At 39.0% G+C, this 25114-nt stretch overlaps 2 protein-coding genes across 3 annotated transcripts; one reads left to right on the top strand and one right to left on the bottom strand.

The window, feature by feature from the left end:
* Positions 1-497: 497 nt before the first annotated feature.
* Positions 498-15445, bottom strand: CDC45 (cell division cycle 45). 2 transcript variants are annotated; one of them, XM_075167983.1, is made up of 19 exons: positions 14821-15445; positions 13534-13593; positions 13145-13237; positions 12562-12699; positions 11805-11948; positions 10575-10630; positions 9911-9959; positions 9052-9113; positions 8611-8661; positions 7677-7796; positions 7154-7285; positions 6655-6753; positions 6230-6391; positions 5890-6028; positions 5430-5513; positions 4106-4224; positions 3566-3642; positions 2717-2783; positions 498-1527 (listed from the first exon to the last, which is right to left on the bottom strand). In XM_075167983.1, exons 1-18 carry the CDS (start codon positions 14869-14871, stop codon positions 2719-2721), a joined length of 1701 nt encoding a protein of 566 aa, XP_075024084.1. In that variant the 5' UTR covers positions 14872-15445; the 3' UTR covers positions 498-1527; positions 2717-2718. The 2 variants fall into 2 exon arrangements, with proteins under 2 accessions (XP_075024084.1, XP_075024085.1); XM_075167984.1 differs by lacking the exon at positions 498-1527 and having other exon boundaries at positions 1580-2783.
* UFD1 (ubiquitin recognition factor in ER associated degradation 1) lies at positions 15337-25000 on the top strand. The gene is given in 13 exon segments (XM_075167985.1): positions 15337-15432; positions 15434-15576; positions 16047-16153; positions 16916-16948; positions 17798-17919; positions 18271-18401; positions 18805-18877; positions 19592-19660; positions 20198-20263; positions 20555-20602; positions 20976-21064; positions 21846-21927; positions 24140-25000. Coding segments are annotated over 13 exon segments (1134 nt in total). The 3' UTR covers positions 24215-25000.
* Positions 25001-25114: the final 114 nt, after the last annotated feature.

Raw genomic sequence — 25114 nt, 5'->3', positions numbered from 1 at the left:
TTGTGACAGATAAGGTTAAGATAAATTTAGGAAATTCACTTGACTCATTTAGCAGTTTGCAACTGAAAGATAAAGTGAAAATATTTAGAAGTGCCCTTAACCTAGCTTTTACATTGTAATCATGGCTTGTCACTGGTATCAGTGTTCAAAAAACAACATAAATGTGTGTGTTTCCATTTCCAGACTTAAAGCACAGTAATCTGCTTCAGAAATGTAATAAAATTACTGTATGCTGTGTACAGGCAAAGTCCAAAGTACGCTGGTTAGGGGGGATATTATTTATTGCCAATACTACCTAGTAAACATGCAAAACCAGAAGGTGGCATTATCTTTTATCTAAGGAAGCACAACTTTTTGGCCATCGCAGCTTGGCACAGGGATTTTACTTAGCTAAGATGAAAATATTTGGGGGGAAAAAACCCCAAACAAACAAAAACCACCATCAAACTTTTGTTTGAATAAAAATATATAGTTTAATTAGCTTTCTGTTGGCTACATTTAAATCACATTTAATATTAAATTAACCTGTATTAAAAATCTGTACAAAGTATGATGTAATGATATATAACCTTTACATAGTCATTATAATACATGAAAACATTAAAGTCACACAGAAATCAAGCAAACATTGCAAGAAGAAAAAGAATTCCAAACATACACATATACATACCCACCCAATGCACAGCAGGGTAAGCCTAACGAGCAATACCATTTCATATGATCAAAGTGAAATGAAATCTCTGTTATGGAAAAGGATTGAGCTAGCCTGTCAATATTTATAACGCTACAGTCTACGCACAATTATCATAGTATTTTAGACTCTTTCCAGGAAAATTATTCCCAAAACCAAGCTACAAGTGACAATACAGTATCACAATGCCGGACTAAAAATGCTTTATTGGCACCGGAATTCCCCAGATTTTTCATTCAGTATTTGGCAGTTACTTAGTACTTGGGTTTTAAAAGCCCTAAAATCTTAAAAGTTGTCTCACAAAACAGTTATTTCAATTAAAGTACAAGACCTCAACCTGATAGTACTAAAAAACTTTCAACATTCTAGAAATTCAAGGAGAGTTTCAAAAAGTTTCTTATAAAAAACCATAAAAAGCATTCAAGCCAATTTAAAAGAGTATTTGAATGGTAATATAATGGTAATATAAACATGGAACTACTTCAAAAAATATTTTTTTTGTTATTAGCCAAAAACTAAACATCACAGGAGCATGTCTACTAATAAAAGCAGGTTTGACAAATGGAAGTCCAATTTGCAAATACTCCTAGTTGACACCTTTTGCTATTATGAGGATGGGATCTTTACAAAGAAGCAGTGTTCAATATCTGTGTGCTAAGGTTAAAATCATTTTAACCTCCCAAGAGGCATAAAAACAACAGTCCAGGCCTGTACCAGTACATTTAAGATAAAGCAAGACGATAATCACAATTGCAGCACCATGAACTTTGGAACATCCGAAATAATTTCAGAGCATCTGATCCTCAGCTTCCAGCACAAGGAGCCAAAAAGCACCACTGTGTAAGAACGGGAGAAGACAAACTGAAACAATCAGTAGTCAAAGTGTAAAGAAACAAACAAACAGATGTAAAAATCTTGGAAGCCATGCATGACTATGCTGTCCAACAAACAACAATTGCAGCTACGGACCCACTGTTTCAAACTTCTGAGTGAACAGAAGAAAAAAGAAATTATAGATTTGTCACCCGTTGAAAAAAGGTAAGTCATATTGTCCTTTGGCTAGGACTACCAACATTCAGACTGTTATTAGTCTCCATCTTACTCCTTTGCTTTTGTATATATACTGTAAAGACAATCTTGTGAGATTACTTCACATGTTAATACTAAAGACCAAATCTCTATCTAGACATGAAAAAGCCATGAGGTACTTTATATACTTTCAAACAGTCTTACAGTCTGAACAGACTTTACAAAACAATTTAGAGTTTGGCTGCTTCTCTGGGAGAAAGCAAGCTATCCCCACCCATCACTGCAGAATAAACGCACACACAAACCAATAAAAATAGTTCATCATTGAAAAGCAGGGAATACTTGAAGACAATTGCAGTCTCATCAGACCTACAGTAAAATCTGTCTTGCCTAAAGTAGCTTTAAAACAGACTTTGAACTAGTGTGAAGCTGATAGTCACAACTACAAATAAAGTCTTATATCCCTATTTTTATTCCAGATAAAAACTACACACTAACATAGGCTACAGCCTTAACACTGTGAAAGAAAAATGAAAATTCTACATTAACATCAAAGTCAAGAATGGCACTGCTATGGCCAAGATTCCATCCTGAGCTCAAAGAAGCCATCATAATTAAAAGAAAAAATCAGTAAGAGAGTATCAACCACAATTAGCTAATATCTCAATTTGTTTCACAACACAAACAGCTGCTCCTTTTCCAGCTGAAGTTAAAAAGCCACAAAAAGTTAAGAACAATAGAAGAGAAGCTTATGGATGACGAAACATAAATAAATCTCTTAAGGAGAAAAAAAAAAATACTCTGCTTGTACATTATCTGCCTCCTCCCAAAAAGAAAAACAATTGTCTTTGTAAGAAACTCTTATCTTCAATTTATATTTTCACTAGAAGTCGCTGCATTTTCTTAGAACATTCTACAAATAATATACGAATGTCATTTGGTTACTAACTTGATTTGTAATAAATTTTTGAATTAATCCTCCTTACACTGTCTTACCATTAGGACAAGAGAGAAATGAGTGCATCCAGAAATTTGCTCCGGTCTTCTGTTTTCAATTCAATTACTAAAATATGAAATATCTTATTACAAGATGCAAATAACTGAAAGATATACTAGATGTCACACTTGAAGAATATTAATTCCAAGTATACTTTTATATTCTTAATCAACTTCAAGAAGGAAAAAGAAACTATTTATTTGGACAAAATGCAAAGCACATTGTTTATTTCACTCTTCGATTTCAGCAAACTCCAATTTCTAGGTGCTCATCACATGATATAGCTGCCACTTTTTAAATCTAGGAATGTTTCTTTGTATGTTCAATGTGCATACATAAGTAGGCATTATTAAAAACTGCCTTTTTTGTACGCACATACAAAAAGCTACAAACGAGACAAATCTTGTTGCATAAGTATCCCAATTTTCAAACAGACAATAAAGAATGCATCTCATAACATCAATACCATACTTGGTTTGGCTGCTAAATATAAAAACCCTCACAGACAACCTCATAGACTTTAAACTGAAGTGCACATATGAAAATCATTACTCCATGCAAAATGTAGATCGCCTCAAAAAAATATGCAAGCCTCTGCTTAGTAGTTTATAATTTCTGCACAGCAAGATAGCACTTAGAAAAAGATTGACAAATAATGTAGTTTGTGTTTATACCTGATTCAGGAATAGTGTATTGAGTACATACCCTTAGATATACCATCATGGGTATGTCGAAGATATACACAAAATGAGTATATTGTCTACAGTCTCTATGCTTCATGGAGGCTGCGTAAACACTGACCCCTAAAGGACTATTTGGTGAATGAAATAAGTGGTAGCATTACTCACTCGACATGTCAAAATGGTTGTGTAAAGTCCTAGAATTGGTACTGTCTGCAGCTTTCTCAAATGCTCTTCCAAAAAAGCTAGAAGATGAACAGAAATACAAATAAGCATTACAGAAAAGGCTATATTTACTAAGGTAGACGTATGGAACTTTTTCCTTGCTGAGGTTTGAAAATGTCTTCCAGATGTTTTTCACGTGCCACGTAGTCAACATATATCTCACTTCTTCAAGTGCAAAAATCTTAACATTGCAGACTTTAAGAAATGAAGTCGTGGGTCATATAGTGAACTATCTCGCTCTTTTAAGATGAAGAAATAGTTAAGAGGGAGAGGAAAAAAAAACTTGCAAGGAAGCTGGGGAACATCTGTATCCTCTCTCAAAGTATCTCATGCATACCACACGCAAAAAGCATGTTTTTAAGAAGCACACAATTCAAGCCAACATATTCAGTGTTAAATAGGTACAGGAAAGATCTATTTGCTTCAGAGACAAGAAAAGTCTATAGATAACCTTTAGTAAGAACTTTTAAACAATATGCTTACTTCTTTTTGTCAGAGCTTTCTGTCTCGGGAGGAATCCCCACCATGATCACAGTTCCCTGTTCAACATCCATTGGTGCAGCCATTATCAGTGGCAGCAATTTACAACGCTTGTTTTTTGTCTGGAAGTCAGAAAGCCTCTTTGTTAGACAAAACTCAGGAAACAATTTAGTTTCAGTTCTCCATGTGAGCTAGTATTACAAATACTCATCTCAGGATACAGCTATCATGCAGTTCAACAGAAGGTGGTTTCTTTACGTAATCTCTTAATCTCTCTCTTTCTTACAGTAAAAGTCACTTTAAGGACCAATAGAAATTTCAATTCTTCTCCAATCTTGCATTTCATTTTAACACAGAAACGATATAGACAGACAAGATATGATTTACAGTAAAGAAAAAAGCTCTTAAAAAAGCCCCACAACGAAAGAACTGCAGGTACAGGTATCTAAAAACTTGGACTGGGCTTAATTTTTTGCAATAATAATTTTACATTGAAATACAACAGATAAAACATTGACAGTGTCTTCACTAGAAATTATTTTCCCATCATATTGTTTTACAGCAGTAAGCTGTAACTTTACCAATTGTTGTAATTTAATTAAATCAAAACATAATTATGAAGTTTTCAACATTTTTAGACACTTCACTAAATGAAGCAGAAGTTTGTTTAAAGTGTTCTGTTCTGAAGGTAAATGTTTTGCAGTGAGTTTTAAAAATGCTGTCCTGCTCCTAGTGGCAGACTAGTTATTCACCACGTCTAACTTTCAAAATGCGGACAGACAGATGCAATCTGACAAGGATGGACCACCATAAATTTCATTTACAAATTAGGAAGTGTTCACTGTGAAGACAGTTCTCAATCTTAAAACCTCATTTTTATCTGAATTGTGTAACTAATAGCTCAAAAGATAAATGCAATTTAATTTCAGTTACATTAGTTGTAAAGATGAGAGGTTTTTATTTAAACAGACACAGAAATCTTTAGATAACAATTACCACTCCTGCAATATTGCTTTTTTTCATGTCAGGTTAACTTTTCAAAGTACATATTTAGTGATACGCTCCCTCAAAACTTACAAAATTACACAAAGGTTTTAGATTGTAAGTATCTTAGTAATGAAAACTCTTTCTAATGCTACGAAGTCTCCCAGGCAGATATCTTTCCTAGAGTAGCATTCACAGATGTGCTAAAATTATCCAACCAATTAGCAGAAAAACATTATTAAGATATTAATATGCTTTTAATAATCAACTGCAAGTATCCAACAGAACAATAACTATTACACAGGCCAGAAGTTAGTTAGTGAAAAGCTTTTGATTTACTTACAGAGCAAACAAATGATTTGAGTAAGTATTTACTAAGCAGGCACAGAGACACTGGTTTGGAAAACAGTTTCACGTCTGGTGTGCCCTAGGAAAAAAAGAATTATTTCAATTACAACCCAAGATGATTCTTCCACTTATTTAATTTTAATATCTACTGACAAGTCAAAGTTTTGTGTGGCTCAAAGAACACTAACAAGAACCATTACGATACAGGAGTCTGATCTCACCCACTTGACTTTGATATGAAGCCCTCCCCCCTTTGAGAGGACTGATTCTTCCTTTGGGAAGTTCAGAGTAGATGTCGATATTGACCCATCAGAGGACAGCATAGGATAGATAAATAGGTTCTTTCTGACGGAGTTATTCTTATTGATTCAAGCAGTTAGAAAAACAGTATTATTCAATTATGAGACAGCCAAATACGACAGTTAAACGACACAGCCAAAAACTAGAATTCTGACCTCCATGAGAGAGCAATAGAGAAAAGGCCCCTGAGAAATTACAAGGTTGGTACAAATACAGCTGGCTACTGTCTGCTGAATGGCACGTAACTGCTTTTTGGCTAGGTCCAGTCCTTGGTGCAGTTTGTCCAGGTTACCCCTGCAACAGAAAGAATAAAAATAAACACTTTAATATGAAAATAAAGATTCTCACACAAAAGTGAGACCTCTCTAAACACTACTCACAGGGATATTTTGATTTTTCTTCAATGGCTTATGAAGCGTCAATGCATCTTTTGGATACGTAACCCGTGTTCCCTAAATAAAATTGTAAAAGAATGAAGAGACATATTTTCAGTACCTGGAGAGACTGTCCAAAGCTTTAATGAAATTAGTTGTTTCAGGCCCCTCTTTCTCTATATTCTCCATGAGAGAAGCTGTTGCATAAACTATATCACTTGCTGAAAACTTGTTCTTAAAGCCAAAGTGAATGCTGAAGGTTTGAACTCTTAAATCCTTCATTCTGCAAAATAAGATAAAACCAGTAAAGGTTATTAACATTATCAGCATTATTATCAACATTGACCAGCCATTTCCTCAGCATGTTAATGTTAAGAACATGAAGACAAATCATACCCTAACATTTGCAACGAGCCTAATATTACCTTGTCAATATAAAAACCACATTTTTTTAAAAACAAGATGCTACATCCTCTTCATACAAAAATACTTGAACTTAATTGAAAAGTATTTTCAGATAAAGCATTTGTATTTAAAATAATTTACCCAAACTTGTTTGCAGATTCTTCAATCATTTCCCGAAGATTTTCTTTCAAAGACATGTCCATGGAATTAAACTTCTGCTTCACTTGCTTCAAAGGCAAACTAAAAACAGAAGGAAAAAATACATTGATAGGTATGCCAGAAGAAATAAGTACTTTGCCTTCCTTTCATAAGGCTTTCTTAATATTAGATAATTTAGAAAGGTAAGTCTGACTAATCTTGTTTGTGTTTTTTCTTTAGTCATTGAAGAGCAGATGTGAGAAAGCATAGGTTACTTGCTAATCTACTATTCCATAAAGGCATACAGCTGAAGTATTCCTCGTACACCAAGACACAGGTTGCATAACTCAACTCAAAGAGACACTGCAACCTACTCAGAGACCCACAATCATATTTTAAAAATAACTAGTTGAGTACTCGCAGACTATATTATCGATATTTTTCCATAATTCATTGGAAAAAAAAAAATCTTTTAGTCAAGACTCAGATTTTTATAACTCACCCCATGTCAGCTAAAAGTTCCTGGAGCCTCTTCTGCCCTTGTACGGACCAAAGCTTAAGGCTAGCAGAGGTATATGAAGTGTTACAGAGACTTTCATATAGAGACCAGTGCTGATAAAGTGCCAGGCGCAGACTGAACAGGAATTATGGAAAATAATTACAAACACATGTATCATTTGAAGTTACAAATAGTAACAAAACTCCTCAACTGGTAGGTAAGTCTTCAGTTGCCCTTATACATTGCATCTCCGTACTACGTAAGACGGTTAGAAGCTGCAGGTGCACGTAACACAAGACGAGCAACATTTGACTTGTAACTAATTCTGAAAGGTTAAGCTGAACTGAAGCTACACGAGCTATTGAAAGAGGGATTCATGTTCAACAAAACGTTCACATTTCCATTTCTTTTAATTCCATTTTCAGCAGGAGAGAAGGTGCTGGGATTTTTTTCCCCCAGATAAAAACTCAACTGGGGTTCACCAAGTGAGTAGAGTTCATTTTCCCCAGATCTTATGCAAGGATACTCATATTCAAATGCTATTCGCATGCAATCAATTGACAGAGAATTTTCCTCATCCTCGTTGCGGTGGTTATGGCGAGACACATGACGCTGTAGGATTCCAATATCAGTCACATACTTCATTCTTAAACAAAACCAAATTTGTTACTTCACTTTTTTCCTGTGTATTTTTGTACTTGATTACGAGAACACAAAAATGCTTCCTAAAGATTACACATTGGCCAGTCAGAAGCATGAAAACTGCAGATGTATCTTAAAAAAAAACAAACCAACTTGTTAAATAATGTTCTTTCAATATTCAGCCATACACCCAGGCTATTAAAGCTAAAATAAAACCAATACAGAGAGACGGATAGACTGACCAATGAAATTAGTTAGTTACTACATTTATCTCCTTAAAAACATCAGTGTATTAGTAACAATAGAACACCAGAATTAAAGTCTACACACGTACTACTAGAATTCCGATGGTATCTGGTAGGAAATAAGAAAAAAGGAAAGAAAAAAAAAAAGGAGAAAATCTGAAACTTGTTAATTAAAACTGGAAAGGAAGCTGGAGGATACAGAACATACAAATATTTTTCCTTTAATAAAACTGTATCAAGGTCATATTTACGTAAACTACTATTAAACACCATTTCTTCCCGGATCAGAAGTGATTGTTTTATAATTTTGTAAAAAGTAAAGTTAGTTTAAAAATTCTAAATAGTAGAAAAGGAAAATACATTTTTTTCTGATGTATATTCCCACTTTTGGAAGGCATCAGATCACATTCAGGCATTAAGATACTTAATGTCACTGTTTATTAATGATCCTGTATTATATTAATTCCCATATGCTTCCTGACCTCTATTAACTGCTAAAAAAATTTTAAAAGATAGATAAATAAATAAAAAATAATAATAAAGATAAATTAAAAAAAAAAAAATCTTTCTTACTGAGTGATTTTATCTTGGACCCATTGATCTGTTAGGCCAACAATAGCCCACCTAAAATTGGGGGGAAAAAAAGAAAAGGAAAAAAAAAAAGTTAAAACAAAAAAATATTCCAGTACAGTATATTATATTTAGCCCTCTAAGGATGTAACAGAACAAGTCAGAAACCCTGTCCACCAACTGTACATAGAAGTTAATAACAAAGCTATATACTATTATTCCCTCTTTAGCAGACATACACATATAGCACCATCCTCCCTTTTTCCATGCAAAATCTATTGGTTGCTTGAAATTAATTTACACAGACGTGTCCTCCAATTCAAGACATACATCCACTCACGAAATAAATTGGAACCTCAAAATCAAAATTTTGGGGAAATCTTGCCTCTCTTTACTATGGGATTAAGTTTCTAGCCTCTAGGAAAAATGATAATGGAAACATACCACAACATGTCATTCAAGTCTTTAGACATTATCCATGCCAGATCAAACATCACCATCGCAGACTATATGAGGGAAAAGCAAAAAGAGAGGATAAATGGACACAAAACTCTCACTTCATTGAACAAATAGAACACAGTTAAATTTGCCAAGTACTAGCATGCTACTAAAGCTCTAGAAATCACACTTGAGTCTGACAATCTGCCAGTGTCTTACCTTCTCAGACATTAAGTAGAAAGAAAAATGTTTTATACAGCTTTGCAAACCTGCATTATATATAAAGCAGCACTTAAAATGTAAAAATAATCGGACAAGAGGCCAAACGACAGAAGGAATAGTTTGATGTCCTAAGTGTTCAGTTTGAAATATCCTGACGCTTTGAAAACTTCGAAAGGCAAACAAGCTCCCTACATGCTGAAGTCTTTCTGCGAGAGTATTTTGTGCATAGATAAACTTTTGTCAAGACCTAAAAAAATTCCACTATCACTTTTTTTTTTTGTACCAGCATTAACAATATCAAACAACAAAAATGTTAATAGTTCTGGTTTATCATTTCCCCCCACTGTTAACATTACATTAACCATGGTGACTCAGTTGGCTGTTGTCTGCCAGTCTACCAGTACTGTTTCTATGATGTATCTAATTCATCAATGGTTGTACACAACCAGCAAACATTAAACTGCTAAGTCAAACTACTTGTACAGATATGATGTATCTTATATATAACAATAAGAGAAAAAAACCCAAGATATAACATTATTATTATGTATAGTATTATTAGATAATTCTAACATTAGATATTGTCCAATTACCTTTACATTGGCACCTTGTGTTTTTATGGCAAACAAGAGTTTATACTTACTGAGGTCCCATGGTATTCATATTGCTCATAATCAAAAAGAATTTCTCGTCTAAAAAGGGAAAAAAAACTCTCATTTGACTAAGTGGTGAACTGGTCCATTGGATCCAATTAAAAATATAAACCAGGAATTCTGAAATAATATTTAAATTTCATTTTAGCAATTAAAAAAAAAAACATCAAAACTTGGGCTAGAAATTGTTTTTCTGCAAGGCAATTAGATTTTAGTATCAATGTGGAAACCATACTGAAATGTACTCAAAAAGTAAAAAGTAAAAATTTACTAAATCATTATTCCTCAAATCCCATTTTCTTATGATTTGTTCCTGCTCATTCCTATTGACAATATTGGGATTGTACAGGAAGAAAACAGAAGGACAAATTTCACCCTAAGATAGACAAGGTAAGAATACTACAGCTACTTAAAAGTGAAGCAATGCACCTATTGCTACTTAAATTTATAAATTACTATTTACAACTATCCTCCATTTAAATGTTTTATTTTTATATAGTAAATATCTGTCTCCACTTTCTGAATAAAGTTAGAAATAAAGCATCTCGCAAATCAAGCAGCATAGTATCATGTTTTTGTATTCTCAACAAGATTTTAATCAAAGAGTAAGAGAAAGAAAAAAGATACAAGCAACATAAAAAAAGTAAAACACACCTGCGTGCCTCCCATTCTCGCCTTTGTCGTCTTTTCATTGTTCTCTCTATTACATCCTGTAAATAAATTTGGATGTTAAAAAGCTAGAAAAAAATACTCTAGTAGATTAGCACCTATCCAGATACTTTAATGACTAAGTCTTCATTAAAAAGACTTAATTAAAGTCTTCATTAAAAGTAAGAATTATTCCTACTAACAATATCTAATGAGAAAAGTTATATTATCAAATATTTTTCCAAGGAACACACTTTTATAAAGTCACAGCATCTTTCTATGCTAACATTTATTTAGCTCGTCTTCACAAATAAAAGGTTCAGGACACAGTATTTTCAACACTGGCAACATTGCATCCTACTATTTTATAACATAAAAATGACACTGATGAAAAATAAAGATGAGATAATTAACGAAGCTCAGAAAAAAAGGCACTCACTTTATATTTAAGCTCCATAAATAGCATCATCAGCTTGAAAACTCAAAGAAATCAAAAAGGTCTTTGTGAAATATTTAACAGATTCGAGAATAACTTTTGCGTATACTATTTATAGATATTCCTTGGAATTTCTGATATCTGCTTTTGCTGAGTTAGCGCCCTTCATAGATTAGTAGGAAAAAATGTACAATGTTAATAGAAAAATAATATGAAATAGATATTAAATCTCAGAATGTCTTTACATTTAATTGTCTCAATATTGCTAACCTTGTGCCTTTGCTTCCTTGTATGGTATAAATAGAAAACATGCTACAAATGACATATGGCAAATTTAATTTTTTGTGTCTACCATAATATACTTTTGTTAGTTTACTGCTACAAGGACATACAAACTGTATTGCTAAATTATTTGTGAGCTTCTATCTTCTCAAACAATTATCAAAAAAAAAAGTTTATATCTAAGTAAGTTGTTTTGCTAGACTGAAAACCCCAGAGCACATAATCAGAGATAGATCTCTTCAGTTCACTGGTTACACAAAGACAGCATTATGCATAATCAAGTTCAAAACATGTTTTTTTTATAAGGAGAAAATATTTCTGTGCAGTTCAGATAAATAAACATTTTGTGTATGTGAAACTCTGCTGGTCATAGTAGATTATTTTTAAATCTTACGCTTGAATTTGTGATCTAATGGAACATAATAATGACATTTGAATTTTAAAAATATGATGATGTGAAGTATATGTAATAACTGTTTTATTTTCCCTCTTTTCACAACAAAGTAGCAGAAACACACCTCTTCAAAACGTCTACGTTTCTCTGAAGGTTCTGACCCATCGCTTTCATTCTCCGAGTCCTCCGCTTCATCCTCTTCATCTCTGAAGATATCATCATAAGCAGGAACATCGAGATCATCATCTTGTTTAACTAACAGCTTAACCTAGCAAGAAAAAAATGTATTTTTAAATAAAGTATTTTATTTAGTGATTAAAACACATTTCAAATGACAAATGAGAATACTTCAGATACTTTGTAAAAGAAACTAAAAATTTATTTTGGCTGCAATCGATTCCTGGCATAACAAAAATATTGCTTTTTAATATAAGATCATACTTATTACACAAAAGAAGAGTAAAAATCTTATTCCTTTGTTACAGCATTGCTGAAAGAATTATCTTTTTTTACGCTTGTTAATGTCATGTTGTCAATTAATTTGTGCTTAATACTCAAATTCTAGGTGCTGCTAGATTTTGAGAGATAATACATGTTACATTCTGGAAGATGTTTATCCTCTGATTTATAGCAGTTTGATTTATAGCAACAGGATTAACAGGTGCTTAGTACTGACAACTATCACACTGCTAAAAGTATGTATTTTACTACTGAAAACAGATTTTTTTCTGATCACGTACATTACTACTGCAAATATCCATTAATACTGCTTCCTGACCTCCCAGCTAACACTGTAAGCAGTTCAGTAAAACACAGAAAAGCACTACACCACCCACCACCACACTGTGCGAATATTTTTATTATGAAAGAAAAGTGTTTACCTGTGTATCATTGTAAACGTTCACTACATTGATAGGCCTGTGGCTGTCACATACAAAAAAAAAAGTGTCGTCTTCAGGCTGCAAGATCTCCAGCAAGTCAACATTGGCACCACAATTAATAAGAACAAAATATTTGAACTGCAAACACAAGTAAAAAAAGAATGCTTTTTACTTCAATTAGCAGGAAACATGGAAGACTAAAAATGCCTTTACAAAACCTCCAAAGCACTCATCATTGCCAAAACTTGTATTTACTTTCTGATATTTGAGGTCTTTGAAGAGGAAAAAAATGTGTAAGATAAAACACCAAATTCAGGGATATTGGACATCCAATTCCACCACCTCTTATATCTCAAAATGTGTGCAAACTTAATTTGACTCTATCAAAATTATAGCATATTAGTTTGAGCTGATGTAAAAAACTTGACAAGTTTGTTACCGGTATGTTAAAATTTAACCACTGTTTTGAGGTAACCAATAATAACAATTAGTTTAAGGGCTGATACTTTAAGTTGGAGAAAGGGAAGAAGTGCATGTCTATATAAGATGAGCTGCAACTTAAAAAGTTTCCAGTATTTTTCACCTGATCTTTATGCTCAAGAAAGGCAGTTTCAAGTTCTTGCCATCCAGATACTGGGACAAGTGTATATTGCACATGATCACATTGAAACAAAGCCTGAAATGAAGCAAACAGCTGTTAGCAAAGGTGAGTGGAAACAACCTCTTCTACAATGCTATACCACGCTATAATTCTATTTCATACAAATCTTATCTTGAAGACTTCCCAAATGACAAATCTACATGAACTTTGGGAGTATGACTTACCAGTTTTGAGTGTCATAACTCATGGAAAAAATAAGTTAAAAAAGCAGATTAAACATTCACCCTTTCCCCAGTTCAAACCTATGAAAAGGATCCCAGGGCATTTTTTCTTTTACTCTTAGCCTACAGCGATAATGAACAAAGACTTACTTGGAGTATTTTACAAGCACATAATGCATCAACATCTGAAGCAACAAGAAGAAGAACACGCTGCAAAAATAATAGAATAACAGAATATTAACATAGGCGCCAAATCTAATGTGCTGGTATGCGAAATGTGTAATCACTGTGGGACCAGAAAGTAGAAAATTTAGGTAGAGATCATCACAAGCATAAAACAGGATTGCTTCTGAATGGACACTGCAACCAAAATTAGCCGATTTGGATCCCTGTAAATATGAATAATAAAAAAATCCACATACCCAAAATACGTCAGCTGCTTTGAGGAAACGTAATTATTCAGACTCCTATGAACCGCACATGGTTTTGAAGGTTCAAAGCTAGTCAGCCCTACAACTATTTTCATCATGTCTAGAAAGGCCTAAGTTTTCAGCATGGGATCTGGAACACTTGTGACTGAAGAAAATCTGTAGCAAAAATAGGAGCAAGGCCTATAACCTTGATTTAGGCAAAACAATTTATCTGGTGTTTTTTTTGGGTTGTGGGGGTTTTTTTTGAGATTTTGCTCGCGGTTCGAGAAGTTGGGGGAAACGCTTTCATTTGCACAATCTATAATATAGTTTCACGGGTAGAAATACCAAAACACTGTCCAACAAAAGCTTTACCACACATCCACTCTGAACAAAGTTAAGCAAACTGTGGGTTAAAAATGAAAGTAGCCAACCAGACCTGCTACAAGAAAGACTGCAAGAGAAACCTCAAAGAAGACGGAATACAAGATTTAGTGTCTGGGCAAACAACATCAAAACGGTTAAAAAGATGTAAAGAAAAAAAAATAGATCTAGAGATGCCTTGGTTAAACAAAAGATCCCCAAGAATACCCAAAGCACTTGCGAGAAAGGAGTGAGCTGTAAGTAAAACCTCTGGCCAGACCTCCTCGCACTGCCAGCAGCTTTGGCTCGGGTTTCCAACGCCGCAGACACGCTCGGGAAGGGTATTTTTACAGTCCGGGCTGACTGGCGGGCCCGCCGCCCTCAGCGCGGCCCGGGGCGTTGCGCCTGTCTGACAGCAGCCCTCCCCGCCGCCGGCCCCCACCCCGGCAGCCCCGGGCATCCCCGCTCCCCACACCCCCCCGGCCCCAAGAGAACCAGACCGCCTCAGCCTGAGCCAGGACGCCGCGGCACCGTCCCCGCTCCGGGAGGCGGCGGGAACTGTCGCAGTCCCGCGGGGAGCGGCCTGAGGGGAGGCGGCTCCACCCGCCGCCGGGACGCCCGGGGTGACACCACCCCCTCCCCGGTCGCGGCCCGCCGCCCGCACCTGGCTGACAATCACGTCGTAAAACTCCCGGCGGCAGTCGGAGATGAACATGGCGGCGGCGCGAGGGTGGCGGAGAAGTGGCGGAGAGACGGCGGCAGTCACGGGTCGCCCGCACTCAAACTGGGCGCCAAATCAGCGCCTCTTCTCATTGGTCTTCTCCTTAGAGCGCGCTGGCCAATGGAAAAGCGGCCGTCCTTCCTTCGCAGAGCAAATTGGGCGAACTGCCCAACCCATTCCGGGTCTTGGCCAATGGGATTGGGAAAAGGTAGTCGCGACACGTGCGGCTGGCCAATCCCAGAAGTACCTCAGCCGGAAACACCATGCTGGCTTTTGCTGCCATGTCTGCCATCTTTGCCGCGGGCGAGTTGTTCGCTTTACTGTTTAAGTGACTTCGACGAAGAGGCGGAAGGTGCCACCTCAACGCCCCCTGGCTGAGGAGGGGCCCAGCGGCCAGAAAAACCGTCTACAATGGCCACATCGGCAGGTGCGAGTTCCCGTCTTCCGCCCTCACGCGAAATGGCCGCCCGGGAGGCGGGCGCCGCGCGGCACGCTGGGAGGGGCAGCGCGGCGGAGGAGGGCCGTGGGGTGGGGCCTGCGGCGGCGGCCAGAGCCCCGTCAGGCCAGAGAGCGGCCCGGCCCGGCCCGCCCCGCCTTCCCGCGCCCCGCCCCGGCCCGGCCCGCCCCGCCTTCCGCGCCCCGCCGATTCCTGTGGGGAGCTCGAGCGACGCCGCTCTCCGCCTCAGCGCCGCCGCCATGGTGAGGCCCGGGAGGCGGCCGGGGGAAGTGCCGAGTCACGGCGGGCGGGCGGTGGGTGGCTGGGCCCCGCGTTCCTTCAGTGGCCGCGGCGGTGCCCGCTCGCGAAGCCCGTTTTCGAAGGCAGCGAGAGGCGACGCTGGTGCGGAGTGCCAGGCTGCGGGTGTCGGCGTCGCCTCCGCGAAGCGCCGCCCGTGCTGGGGCCGGTTGGTCAGCCAAGCCTGGCTGTAAGCGCCACCTGAAGGCGCTGCTTCCATTTTCTGCCTCCCCACGCAGCGCTTGACGCGCAGATCTTTCCCCAAGCAGCGCGTAAGCTCCGTGAAAAAAGCCTCAGTTGACAGGGAGATCAACGTGCGGCTCCTCAGCGTAGTTTTGGCTAAACTTCAGACTTCAGTGAGTGCTGTAACACTTCAGTGTGCTGTAGATACCTATTAATACACTCTTCTCTTTTCTTCTTTTTTTTTTCCCCCTAGTTCTCTTTTAATATGTTTGATCACCCCATCCCTCGGGTTTTCCAGAACCGCTTCTCAACCCAATACCGCTGCTTCTCGGTATCCATGCTTGCTGGACCTAATGACAGGTCAGATGTGGAGAAAGGCGGGAAGAGTATGTGCATGTTTTATTTTGACTAATAACCTGTTCAAAGAGTGTTTGTGAATAATATCGAGTAATACAGCTTGTGGCCAAGACTGCAGAAACATTGTTGGACAGCATGTAGACATACTGTTGGCTTGTGGCTGGAGCTAGAAGAGCACCCTGGGTGGGGCTTTAAGAAGGAAGGAGGAGGGTTTTATCGCATTAGCGTGTAATTAAAAAACTAACCGAGTGAGTCCTGCTTTATGAGCATTAAAAGAAGACATTCTTCTTTATTTTAAAGTCTCTTGTTAAAATCTTAGGCCCATTATGAGCCATGGAAATTTATGATTACGGACTTTTTTCGCCTCCTTGTTGTACCTCACTTAGCTTGAACAAGGAGAATAGATCAGCCAACTTAATTTTCAGGCTGTCAGACTAATGCTATGTTGTTTTGAGTTGGATTTAAGAGCACCTATAAACCCAAACAAATAAAATTACCATTAGGAAACATTTTCTTTAGTACTAGGTATTGTAAAACGTTGTCTTCTCTTTTCTTCTGATTAAATTCTGAAATCTCCATGCTAGCAAGTATATTTGTCATGACTGATTCTGCTGAAATCTTTGGCTCAAAAATGAATTTGCAGGAGATTTTAGAATCTCCTTTTTTTAGAGGAGATTTTAGAGAAAGGAATGACAAGATTGTATTTTATGTACTCTTTGTACAGTCATACTTTTCCTAATCTTACATTCTTATCCATTTCTGCAGTAATTATGCCACCATCAGCTTTGGATCAACTCAGTAAGTGAATATTTTATTCTGAAATAACATTAGAAATATAAGCAAACGCGTAAGCAAATACCACAGTATTTTAGTTATCTATTAAAATCTGACTTAAATAGAGAATATGAGACTAATTAGTTAAAAAAATGTGTTTTGGAAGTATTTTGTCTGTCAGAGTTAATGAGGCTTGTCTGTCTTCAAGTACAGACATCTGAAGTGTTGGGCCACCTGAGGCATGAATCAATATTTATTAACTATTACTAGCATACTCAGTATAATGGTTACAGTTAATCTAGTAAATTCTTAATCTCAACCTGCTTGTTCTGGATGTTGTTGTCTGGAGCAAAATTTATTTTAAGGACAAAATAAGTGATAATTAACTTTGAAATGGGGAAAAAGATAACGTAATCAATAGTATAAATGGTCTTTATTGGCCTTTTTAACTAAGGGGTTTGCCCCCCCGCCCCCAACTTTTAGCCTTAATAGAATTTCTTTGAGAAATTAGTTTAGTCAGGATTTAGTTTTAAAATAGGCAGGGCCTGTTAAAATTCATTAGGTAGGAGCTAACTGATAATAGCACAGGGACGTAATAGTAATAGATTCCTCTGCTAATACCCGCTGCCTGTTCATCTCTGAGCTTGGGGAAATGTTGGAGAAGCATTTAAAATTCTAAGTGTGATGGCAATACAGCATTCATGTATGTGCATTCTCTCCTGGATTTGTAGTTTTGAGCATCTGGAATAATGGTGTGAGGGTAATCCTCTGCTGTAGTCTGGCTCTTTCTCTTGCTGATGTTCAATCTCTGAAAGCTTCAGAAATGTGTTAGTGGCTTTTAACAAATAAGGTTTTTTTCTCCTTTCTCACCAGGCCGACTTAATATTACTTACCCGATGCTGTTTAAGCTGACCAATAAAAATTCAGACCGAATGACGCACTGTGGAGTGCTTGAATTTGTGGCTGATGAGGGCATATGTTACCTTCCGCACTGGGTGAGTTGTCTCATGCTGAACTGTCAAAACCTGAAGAGTAGGATTAGTGAGTTGCCAGTTCAATATTAAAGAGGTGGAATGTTTCCTCGAAGTGCGTGTCTTTGCTAGTCACGTTCCTACAACAGCTTTCAGTCACAGCTCAGGTTTCCCTCCATGAGAGTTTAACTAACTAAGCAAAGCAGACTGCTTTTTAAGGTGCACCTGACTGTTCTTCCTGAAATTAAACCATGGTAAACTGGTGCGTTTCAAGGAAGATGGTGGCCCCAGTGAAAATAGGTATACACAAGGAAAGAGAATTAAAAACATCAGTTATGTTGATAGTGGTTTGTATTTTTTTTTTCATTCTTGCAGATGATGCAGAACTTGCTGCTGGAAGAGGGAGGCCTGGTGCAAGTGGAGAGTGTTAATCTTCAAGTGGCTACTTACTCAAAATTTCAGCCACAGAGTCCAGATTTTCTTGACATCACCAATCCCAAAGCTGTGTATCCTTCCTATTCAGTTACGGAGTGGGGGACAAAAGTTTTCTCCCAAATTGGAATGATGAAGCAGAGCTAGCTTTTCAGGTGTGGCTCATACTCTTCCAGTAGTAGGTAACTACTACTCCTTCTGAATACAAAAAGGATGGAGAGCTTATGTACAAAGATGTTGCCAACTGCTGGCACAAAGTGTAGTCTGGAGTGAAGAAGCATGAATCTTGGCTTAAAGTCCAATGAGTTTGAGTGTCTCTTAGAAGAATTTTTACACCCTAATGTTTACTAAAAGGCTATCTACAGTACTGATGACTTTTAAACCATGTTTGAGAGACCAAAGATCAGAGTTTTATAGTAACTTTAAAGCTTTGGTATTGCATTGAAAACAAATGTTTCATCTTAACATACTCCAAAGATTAGAAAATGCATTGAGAAACTTCGCTTGTCTAACTACTGGGGATGTTATTGCCATCAACTACAATGAAAAGGTACAGTATACAACACCAGTCCATGCAAGTTTTGTTTGGATACCATCAATGTGAGGAAATAAATTCTGCCCCATGTAAAAAAGTACGCTGTATTTCAGTAGATTGTGACCACATAACTATTTTGACTACATCTTGTGAACAGATTTTATAGATGAGTATTTTTGGCAGCACATGTGCACATTTGATCACTTGGGGTTGTAGACTAAGCTCAGTTGTTGGATGTTGGTGCTAAAAGAGTCAACACAGAGCGGTGCAGTATTGTTGACAAGTAATCCCACATGGTAGATTTTGCCATCAGTTTTCTATTGGAGGAAAAACTCGGTCAGTTAAGTCTTCTCCTGAGCTGCTGTTTAGACTGTTTTTTGGACTCAGGAGAAAATACATTTTTGTGCTGTTGATGTTTTTACAAGTCAAGGGAAAGAATTTCTGCTAAATTAATAATTTCTTTTAAAAAAATGCAGATTAAGGTACAGTAAGAATGCAACAAGGTACTGTAAAAGGTAGGTTCTCTAGCTCCAGCATATAGCAATCTTCTAAGTTAAAAATTTTTGCTCTCAAGTTCTGTAGAGACCCTACAGTATCCAGTCCTCAACGTAAAGAGCACTTACTTCAATTTTCTTGAAGCTATCGGAAGGGAAAGGTTTAGATATGCTTTTCTTATGTATAAGTTGAGCTCTTTCAGGTGCAATCTTAAAATATTCATTACTCTTTCAGATCTATGAGCTTCGGGTAATGGAGACCAAACCGGATAAGGCTGTGTCCATCATAGAATGTGATATGAATGTAAGTTAAAGCTGATGTGGAAAGTCTACTTTTACTGTGTCCTCCCAAAAGTCGCGGGCATCTCGTTCAGTGATAGCGCTGTACACCAAGCACTTTTGATGCTGCAGGAAAGGCGGGATACCTATGAGATGGGATAGGGAAGATGACTCATTTGAGAGTATCACGTGTACCTTTGTAACCACATCTGTGGTCTTGAGATGCACTTCATGTACCATCAGGTGACTGTAGTGCCTAGAATTTAATGTTTAGCTTCAAAGGGTTTTATAATCTGAGTTTTATTTAACAACCTGGTTTTGATTCAAACTCCAGTGATATTGTGGGTGCTGTTTTACTGCTCTGTTGCAATTGCATGCTAAGACTCATTCCTGGGAGGCTTAGTCTTTTTACTTCTGAGTTAAAATGTTTAACAAGCAAACCTCAATTTGCTAGATCAAAACGGAGCGTTAGTTTGTGGAGTTTTGAGGAATAGTAATATAAAGCTTTTGATCAAAAGAAAAATATCAGTCATGCTTATTTTCATGCTTCTTGTGTAAATAGGTGGATTTTGATGCTCCTTTGGGGTACAAAGAACCAGAAAGAAGTGCACAACATGAAGAGACCACAGTAGGTTAAGCTTCTGTTCTTCAAAAATGTCTTCCCTAGAAGTCAGCCCTGCTTGTGATGGAGCAGCAAGCGCCAACATAAATTTTTTTCCTGAAACCATTTCTTAAGACTAAACTTTCCTTACCAGATGCTTTTGGTTGTGTTACTTTGGAGATGGTTGTTTAGCAACTGTTGATTTTGGAGAGGGATTGTTCTGAAGTTTTGTTTGGTCAGAAACATGTGGAACTGTTTTCATGTGTTCTGCATATCACAACATGAACACGATGAACTAACTTGTTTTTTCTCCCACAGGATGTTGAAGCAGACCATAGTGGATATGTGAGTGACATAGGATTTCGTGTAAGTCCCCTATTTCTGCTGGTTTCTGAATGTTGTAAAATGGTGAGGGAAAGTTGTTCCAAACGATTGCAAGATACTAGTACCTGTTTGTAGAGGTGCTCGTCATTTAACTGGCAAGTATCTGCGAATGTTTTGCGGTGCTTACAGCCAGTAACAGTATGACTTGCTGTCCTTAAAAGGGCAGTCTATAAATGGGAGACCGAAACATAGTCCTACACCCAGGGTTCATCAGCTTATATGTACCAAAAAGAAACATGCTGAATCAAATAATTAATTAAAAATGATAGTAAGATTTTACAGGATATAGTATCCCTGTGCAGCGTGCTTTCAATTACAAGATATGGTTAAATTAAAACTCACTATGTATCTATAGGCATTCTCTGGTTCTGGGAACAGATTGGACGGCAAGAAGAAAGGTGTTGAGCCTAGTCCATCGCCAATTAAACCAGGAGACATTCGAAGGTATGTCTGTTTCATTCAGTTGTCAGCAAGTGAAGGATCAGTGTTGGAGAAGTTTATTTTTTTTTCTGCTCCTGCAATAGAAACAAGCTAATTTCATCACATGAGTTTGCATTTAAAAAATAAATAGTCTGGTCTTCTAGACTGACTGTGACGTCCCTGACTACTTAAGATGCAGATCCTAAGTTAATGTTGCCAAAACTCACTCAATCAACTCTGGTTCTATAGAAGACAAGTAGGGAGAGGCAGCAGGTCTAGACTGGGGTGGTGGGCTGGATTGAGTGATGCACAGAACCCTGCCAATTTTCTAAAGTGGAATTTGGTGTAGAATGGCATCTTTTTTGATTTGGGTAGATAACCAAAGTCAAGCCGTGTGTGGGTTTGTTGTGTTTTTTTTTTCTTGGAAGGAAATTTAGAAAATTCAGACTTAATGGAAGTGTGCAGGGATGTGATTCCTGTGGTGTTCTGTCATTTACGCCTGTCACAATAAAACTTGAACCCTTGTGGAAAAGCGTGTCCATGGTCCTGTGGAAACCACAGGCTATGTGGAAACGTGCCCACAGCCAAGCTTCTACAGCAGCTCCACTGTCTTGATTATTTACTTCATGAAATGTATGCCTGCTTTCAGAAAATAATTCAGTGGTTTAACTGTAGAATTATTCGGTAATGAAAATTTGCAGCCACTGTTGGTACAATACTGACAGACATAGAATAGGTCTCACTGTGTTCAATTGGACGGTAGGTATAAAACTTTTTTCGTAATATTTTTATGGTTCTTTTCCAGAGGAATACCCAACTATGACTTCAAGATCGGTAGAATCACATTCATTAGAAACTCACGTCCACTAGTTAAGAAAGTCGAAGAGGTAAATAAAGTTGGATCCTTCCCAATTTTGCACAGAATTAGAACATTGAACTACTATCCAAGTCTGTGGTTCCTCTCTCCATACTTGATTTTTCACAGTGGACTTCTGTTAAAAAGTGGTCGTAGTTAAAAAGTGGTTTGAGTTAGGTGAAAGCAACCTCTGATGTCCTTGCTTGCTGATGTAGAAAGATTGGCCTGATATAAGTTTAATAAGTCAGTGCATACTTGTTTCAGCTGGCTGAGAGGTCACTGAAATGCCCGTATTTTATTTTCAGGAAGAAAGTGGTTATTATGGATGAGGAGCCAGCAGAGAGCTTATGGGTCAGGATTAAAGGGAGGGCAGGGACAGGTTACATTACGGTGGGGGTCTGCTACAGGCCACCCGACCAGGAGGAGGCGGAGGTACTCAATGACTTTTTTGCCTTGGTCTTCACTGGCAAGTGTTTGAGCCTCACCGCCCACGCCGCAGAAGGCAAAGGCAGGGGCTGGGAGAATGAAGAGCCGCCTGCTGTAGAAGGTCAGGTTCGAGACCATCTAAGGAACCTGAAGGTGCACAAGTCCATGGGACCCGATCAGATCCATCCGCGGGTCCTGAGGGAACAGGCGGATGAAGTTGCGAAGCCACTATCCATCATATTTGAGAAGTCGTGGCAGTCTGGTGAAGCTCCCACTGACTGGAAAAGAGGGAACATAACCCCCATTTTAAAAAGGGAAAAAAGGAAGACCCGGGGAACTACAGGCCAGTCAGTCTCACCTCTGTGCCTGGGAAGATCATGGAACAGATCCTCCTGGAAGCTATGCTAAGGGACATGGAGGACAGGGAGGTGATTCGAGACAGCCAGCATGGCTTTACCAAGGGCAAGTGCTGCCTGACCAACTTAGTGGCCTTCTGTGATGGAGTGACTACATCAGTGGACATGGGAAGGGCTACAGATGTTGTCTACCTGGACCTCTGTAAGGCCTTTGACACAGTCCCCCACAACATCCTTCTCTCTAAATTGGAGAGATACAGATTTGATGAGTGGACTGTCTGGTGTGGACATTGGTTGGATGGACGCATCCAGAGGGTAGTGTTCAACGGCTCAATGTCCACATGGAGGTCGGTGACAAGTGCTGTCCCGCAGGGGTCCATATTGTAACCAGTACTGTTACTATCTTCATCAATGACATAGACAGTGGGATCAAGCGCACGCTCAGCAAATTTGCAGATGACACCAAGCTGAGTGGTGCGGTCAACATGCCTGGGGGACGGGATGCCATCCAGAGGGACCTGGACAAGCTCGAGAAGTGGGCCTGTGTGAACCTCATGAGGTTCAACAAGGCCAAGTGCAAGGTCCTGCACCTGGGTCAGGGCAACCCCCAGTATCAATACAGGCTGGGGGATGAAGGGACTGAGAGCAGGCCTGCCAAGAAGGACTTGGGGGTACTGGTGGATGAAAAGCTGGACATGAGCCGGAGCTGTGCGCTCGCAGCCCAGAAGGCCAACCATAGCCATATCCTGGGCTACATCAAAAGCAGCGTGGCCAGCAGGTCGAGGGAGGTGATTCTGCCCCGCTGCTCTGGTGAGACCCCACCTGGAGTGCTGCGTCCAGCTCTGGAACCCTCAGCACAAGAAGGACGTGGATCTGTTGGAGCAGGTCCAGAGGAGGCCAGTAAAATGATCAGGGGGATGGAACGCCTCTGCTATGAAGAAAGGCTGAGAGAGTTGGGGTTATGCAGCCTGGAGAAGAGAAGGCTCCGGGGAGACCTTACTGCAGCCTATCAGTACTTAAAGGGGGCTTATGAGAAAGATGGCGGCAAACTTTTTAGCAGGGCCTGTTGCGACAGGACAAGGGGGAATGGTTTTAAACTAAAAGAGGGTAGATTTAGACTAGATGGAAGAAATTTTTTACAGTGAGGGTGGTGAAACACTGGCACAGATTGCCCAGAGAGGTGGTAGATGCCCCATCCCTGGAAACATTCAAGGTTAGGTTGGACGGGGCTCTGAGCAACCTTATAGAGTTGAAGATGTCCCTGCCCATGGCAGGGGGGTTGGACTTTAAAGGTCCCTTCCACCCCAAACTATTCTATGATTATGTAGATTAAGGATGCGAAATGCCTACAGTCAGTTGCTGCTCTGATGGAACGTTCTTTCTAATGATTGTTCAGATTTCATCACGCACAAGCAGTGAGCAAAGAGGTAACAGCTTTTTCTCCCTCTTTCCTTTTTGCAGGATGAATCTGGAAGCCGGTTTATTGCCTTTTCAGGAGAAGGCCAGTCCCTGCGCAAAAAGGGAAGAAAACCCTAAGCTGTGGTACCTTTAGTCAGTTAGGAGGAAAATAAAATAACAATTGCAGCGTATTGGATCTTAGTTATTGCAGTTGAGAGGAGAGGTGGTTTTGCCACACAGGAACCCTTTTACTGGTGTTGGTTTCACAGTTAAAATGGAGCTGTCAGACTGTCTTAATTTTCAGTTGAAAATTAAGTTCTAGGAATTCTGAAGGAGTTTTTGTATGTGTTGTAAAGAGGGAAAGTATGTCTTGGATAAACCTGAGAAGTAAAACCAACAAGGTCTACCTTACTAAAAGGTCCGGTTCTTAGACTACATCCTCCCCCTTACCTCCTGAGTGATGATGGTCTCGTGTTGCTCTGTGTTTGATATTTTCCTCCCTCTCTATATAGTAATTTTGCCACAATTCCAGGTAAGCTTTTTGGTGTGGTGCAAATGAAGGCTGTAACTTGGGTGTGTAAGACTTTTGTGCAGGGAGTCTCTTTGATCTTAGCTTCAGGTGTTGGGTTATAAATCATTCTAAGCCTCCCCCTGTAATTGCTTTTTATATTTATAATTACTAACATGCCTTTTAATAGTTCAGATACAATAACGGACTGTAGCAATCTCATGGCACGTGTAGGGAGAGGCGAGACCCAGCTTTTCTGCCTGGTGCCGGTGCGGGAGTACAGAGCTCCGGCGCCCTGCGCCGCGGGACAGCGGTGCAGCGGTCCCTGCGCGTCCCTTCAGGCGCCGGCCTGCGGCTGCTGAGCCTTCAGCCGGGCGCCCCCTCTGACAGGCCAAGTAAAGGTCCCGTGGTAACCAGCCTGCGTCCTGGTGTGGTGATTTCGGAGAAAAACCAAAGCGATGGGGCTGCCCCGTGCCTCCAGCGCTTCCTCCGGCCGTGCACCCCCACCCGCGGCGGGGTCCTCCCGGCAG

The sequence above is a fragment of the Calonectris borealis genome, chromosome 18, assembly GCF_964195595.1.
Source record: "Calonectris borealis chromosome 18, bCalBor7.hap1.2, whole genome shotgun sequence".
Classification (NCBI taxonomy): Eukaryota; Metazoa; Chordata; class Aves; order Procellariiformes; family Procellariidae; genus Calonectris; species Calonectris borealis.
The sequence above is the reverse complement of the archived record's forward strand: the minus strand, read 5'-3'. Positions and strand labels throughout refer to the sequence as shown.